Below are 5134 nucleotides of genomic sequence, written 5' to 3'. Positions count from 1 at the left end.
GCTTCTGAGGATCAACTTTTAAACCGAAGTTTGGCGCTCTACTTACACGGGCCTTTTGCAGATCGTGCCGCCATCTGGTGTGGGAAACGCTAAACTCTCGTGTAAGCCCTTCCTTCGTATTATCAATACGAAAGTGCAGGGTTGCAAATCGTGTCCTTGCCCTCGCTCGGTACGTTTAATTAATATTCGTCTTTCGTGATTTGAAAGGTGCAGGTGACGAAAACAGGTGCTCATGCTAATTTTATCTCCTCCACCCTCTCTTGTTTGAATAAAGGTGTTAACAATAGAGGTTAACCCGAGTTAACACCTAAAGCGGCGAATTGAGGATTGCTGAAAGTGCTAATTAGTGATAGCGCGATCCTGAGGTCACGAAACGTTTTCAAATTATCCTGAACAATTACACGATCTAAGAAAGGGTGTAAAAATTCCTTATTATTCTCGTAAGTAACGAAAATAACTTTACGAAATTTGTTTTCCCGGTTTTAATTGGATAACAATGGAAGATCCAACACATTCCACATGTGTACATGATGTAACAAGGCAATTTAACCACACACAAACCTCAGCCATTGATGGAAACATCAAAAATATGGCGGTTATTGCAGGCTCGACTGTATTTCCTCCCATCATTTTTAATTTAGAAAATGTGTTGGTGTGTCTAGTAGGGGCTTCTCATTTACTTCTTTGGTGCAATAACAGATAACTTCACTTTAAAATCGTAACGTAACGGCGTAACAGTGTCGTAACTCTGCTCGATATTTACTATGCAGGTCATGAAGTGTCTGGTTAAGACACTGATTCATCGATTAGTAAACACGCATTCATTGTTCTTTTACTAGTGGTTAATTTGCATAAGTGATGCTGACATAAATTTACGCTTTGTTTTGACGATGACTAGGAAACACTTCTGGGAAAAACTGAATAAACATGTTTAACAGACTGTGAGGTAACTTCCCGAACAGGCATTCCATAATTTGCATAGCATTAAAACAGGATATACGTTGAATTTTAGGGTTTGTAAGGTGGTTCATCCTTTCGGAGGTTGAAAATTAAGAGGGGTGTCCCTTTAAAGTCACGTTTACGCAGAAGAAACAAGAAATTAAAAACAAAACTTCATCTGATTCGAATGAGGAAACAAGACAAAGACTTTGTTGTTCTTTGTATCCATTCAAAAAATTTAATGGTTCCTATCAAACACGTACAAATGATGCCTTACAGATGACAATTACTGATATAAAATATTCAAATAAAACAAAATGGCACACACATTTACTTTAAAGTAAGTGCTGTATGTCACTTTTCATTTTCTTGGATCTCTGAGAAGGAAAGAAATGATTATTGATGATACCCATCAAGGACTTTGTAAATAAATATTTAAATTCTAAACAGGTTCTAGTTTATGTTTCGTTTCTTTGCTACAGTTAAACAATGATAAATTCAAAATAACAAAGTTCTTTTAATTTTGCTGCAGGAATTCCCAGTGTTTGCTTTAGAACTTGTTTTGGATTGACGGGAGAAGACAATGCAATTACATGGGCTATATTCCAAGATGGAGTATGGAATATGGCAATGCAACATCTAGGCAATTTGCCTAGGTGTTGCATTGCTTCTAGGACTTTCTATGGGGAAACTGGCTTTTATTTACGTGTTATGCGGGTGAAAACCTTGGCAAACTTCATATAACAAGTCCACTGAGGAGGCATGAATACACAATCAGCGTTCAGTGGTACACATTGAATACTGGTTAAGTTTACCACTTGGCAACTGAAAAAGTTTTAATTTAAAACTCATGAAAACTCCTTTATGGAAATAAACAGTCATGTTAAATATAATTATTGAACTTTTATTCTTGTTGCCAAGAAAACAGAGCTTAATTTTATACATTACACCTTGTTTTACGATGGCATAAGTTTTCTGAGAGATATTTTGTTGCCTATCTCTGAGCTGGGTTTTAATGCTTCATGTGTCAGCAACACTAATATTAATTTGTTCTCATTTTTTGCAGATATCAAACAAGAAAAAAAAACACTGTTAAACTTTAATCTGTCAAAATATTTAGCAGTTTATTGTACAAGTTCACCGAATCACAATACAAAATATTAATACGTTTGCTTTTCCTTTTGTATGGGAAGCAAATGAAATCTTCTCTTTATAATGAGTCTGTGTTTGCTATATTTATCTTCTGGGGAAAATCTGGCTGCAAATCAAAACTGTTGTCACAAAAAGCTACAAATAAATTTAAAACAGCTAGAATGTCTTACCAGGATGAGCCGATACAGTCGGTTTGCCCTCCTGATCCGTATCCTGAAAAATAATCAACATGATAGTATAGCAGATATCTACATTAACTTCTACATTTAAGATACAGTCAGACCAGTTTATCCGTATCAAATGAGACCGAACCCAACTCGGATCAACCGAAATGAGTAGGGTACTGGAATTCTGTACCGAAAAACTTTTTAATAATTGAAAATCAACTTAGATACTTTATTGACTTGAAAACAACATTAAAATTATTCAATACATTCAAATGGTATGTATCTTTATCCTTATAATCTCACATTTGTAAGGGTAAATGATGTTCCAAGAGATATATCTGAAGATGAAGATTTCTTTTTCATCTCTGTTTTGTAGACACTAAAAGAGCCTTTTACTGAGGCCCACGATGGGCCCGATTCCATCCCAAGTCTCCAGAGCAGTACGAATAACTGTCGCAGCTACCCAACTATCAAACCAAACGTTTATTGTCGAGGAGTTGCATTGATCATCCATTATAAACTACTTATTTATTTTACTCCTGTATGATATGGGAATAAGATTCTACTAGTTGTCACACAGATATTCAGTTCCAAGCATAAATCTCTTCATTATATAGGATTTAATGATGTAAAAACAATAGCCAAAACAGGGTTTAATCGACCACAATTTAAATTGTCTGATTTCAGCTGTATTTACCCGAAATTAGCATAACCGGGAGTTGCAATTTTAGTGAAAAACAACAACAAAGTTCTGTTTAAAAGACCTGGAAATGCTTTGGAAATTTTATAGAGTTGACTAGAATTTAAATTTGATTGCACATGCAGGCTTTATCAGCCAAATATTTTATTTTTGATTTTTTAGATGAACAGAGATGATTCTAGTATACAAAGGTAATACTGTATTTAAGTATGTAATATGGTAATGTATAAATACTACATAATAGAATGGGAAAGTCACTTTCTCTAAGGATCTGGATCCTATTCAATATCAAACATGGTGGCCAAATGATGGTACAGCCTGCTCACAACTCATTGCCATCTCCATATAAAGCACTGTTTGGAAGCTAATACTTATTACTTACACATCAAAGACACTTAAATAGTAAACTACACATGTAATAATAGTAAGAAGTGTTTGAAAGTATAAATTCTATTAGTGGTCCTCACAATACAATAGCTCATCTTGGCGAACAGACAAACACACGACCATTAAACAAAAACATGACGCTCGCATGCATACATTTAAGCAATTTAAATGAACAAAAAGAAACACAAAACAACTAAACTTACTTTAAGCGTGTAAATCCGATCTCCATTTTCATTTAAATAATACTTCAAATACATTATTAACGTTCAAATATTGATACAACCACGTGTATCCCCCAGTATAATAATAAACACCCTCTAGTGGCAGAAATAGTTCTTACATCGTACAAAAATTATTAAATTTAATACGTTAAAATTAAATATTTACTTACTATTGCTGTTAAAGATTTTAAATAATGTTATTCGAAATGTGTTAATTAATAAGTAATAAATTTTTAAATACGCAATTACATACGTAAGTACAGTATTGTACTGTCAATTCCATGAGTTCGCCATCTTATTTGATACGGTTTTCTCTTTAATTTCGCTTATTTTTTTTTGGTCAATTTATCTAAAATCGGACCACCTAGAATTAAATATTTTGCTTCGTAATTTAAATATCCATTTACTTCGCAAATTCGAACCCGAATCTTACGCGGTGATATACAATGGTGCTCAATCAAACGTCACCACTTTCATTGTTAATATTTATCCATTGTTTTTGAATTACCGGGAACTGTTATTATAGTAAAATGATATAAAAGTTATTTGAAGGGCCTTCGAGAAGAAAAGAAAATAATTTTTTCTCGGGCGCAGAGAAAACTTGGAAGGCCCTTAGTGATTCTTGCCCATATAAAATTAATTAATTAAGACCAGAGTCGGTAGATTAACTGGTCTTCCGACTAATAGTTCAAACTTAGCTAGAGACAATATTTGCCGCTAGTTGGCGCCGCTGTTAGCAGGAGAGCGTTGTTCTTGCTAGGTATATACTGAAGTCAGTAATTTTGACCTATAATAATTGTTTTTTTTTAGCTACATAAAAATGCCAACGTGCCTTGTGCCAAGATGCAAGGCAGAATATAAGTCATCGAACGAGAAGAGACATTTATTCCATGTTCCTAGCGATAAGATTGAGGAGTGGAGCGATGCATTCCAGGAGACGACAAGATGCTAACAAATAAATGTTACGTTTGTGATGTTGGGTAGATTTATTTCAAAAACCTTCTCCTATGTTATAAATGGAGAGAAAATAGAAATTCAACGAGATCGCTGGGCATTAACGTCGGATGCATATCCGTCAAACTTCCCTAATTGTTCTAAGTACTGTACATTAGTAAGTCTGTACCTCAAAAACGAACAACGCGATGTCTCACTAAAAATGAAGAACCATCTAGGATGGGATCACGAAAAGACAATACCAAAGGTAAATATAAATACTTATGTTTTTTTATGTAATCTTAATCCTCAGTGATTCATGTAATTTTCAGGAGCGTGCAGTGACATTTGATGATAGGGAAGCTGTGTTTTTGTAACAAGCCGACTTCCAGGGGCAGTCAGTCAGTGATGGTCTAGGGTCCATTCGTATTAATTTGTTCGATAAGCCAGTAAAAACCGTACTCTTCTCTAAATGTATTTTTAATTAATAGATTATCCAACGCACTTAATAAATAAGCAAGTTTAATATAATTAACTCTGTTATATTAGATGTAATAGATTCTATACGCCTTCTAAATGCCAATTCTCGCTTCGATAATATCTACTAATTAAAATATAATATATCTCGGCTCCTA

At 34.2% G+C, this 5134-nt stretch overlaps 1 protein-coding gene across 1 annotated transcript; it reads right to left on the bottom strand.

Annotated features, from left to right (window-relative positions):
- Positions 1–2037: 2037 nt before the first annotated feature.
- On the bottom strand, positions 2038–3660 carry LOC111633401 (H/ACA ribonucleoprotein complex subunit 3-like). Its single transcript, XM_023377968.1, has 3 exons — positions 3549–3660; positions 2262–2304; positions 2038–2197 (listed from the first exon to the last, which is right to left on the bottom strand). The coding sequence occupies exons 1-3, from the start codon at positions 3600–3602 to the stop codon at positions 2100–2102; spliced, it is 195 nt and encodes a 64-aa protein (XP_023233736.1). The 5' UTR covers positions 3603–3660; the 3' UTR covers positions 2038–2099.
- Between the last annotated feature and the right edge of the window lie 1474 nt (positions 3661–5134).

This window comes from Centruroides sculpturatus, unplaced genomic scaffold (assembly GCF_000671375.1).
Source record: "Centruroides sculpturatus isolate CEXI.00-Female unplaced genomic scaffold, Cexi_2.0 scaffold673, whole genome shotgun sequence".
NCBI lineage: Eukaryota > Metazoa > Arthropoda > Arachnida > Scorpiones > Buthidae > Centruroides > Centruroides sculpturatus.
This window is presented reverse-complemented; position numbering and strand designations above follow the sequence as displayed.

What these genes read in the sequence shown, in the direction of transcription:
- LOC111633401 (XM_023377968.1), bottom strand. Translation starts at nt 3,602, where the DNA reads ATGTATTTGAAGTATTATTTAAATGAAAATGGAGATCGGATTTACACG. An exon ending in ATCGGATTTACACGCTTAAA is followed by an intron (nt 2,305 to 3,548) that starts GTAAGTTTAGTT and finishes ATTATTTTTCAG; the next exon opens with GATACGGATCAGGAGGGCAA. An exon ending in GACTGTATCGGCTCATCCTG is followed by an intron (nt 2,198 to 2,261) that starts GTAAGACATTCT and finishes TTTGATTTGCAG; the next exon opens with CCAGATTTTCCCCAGAAGAT.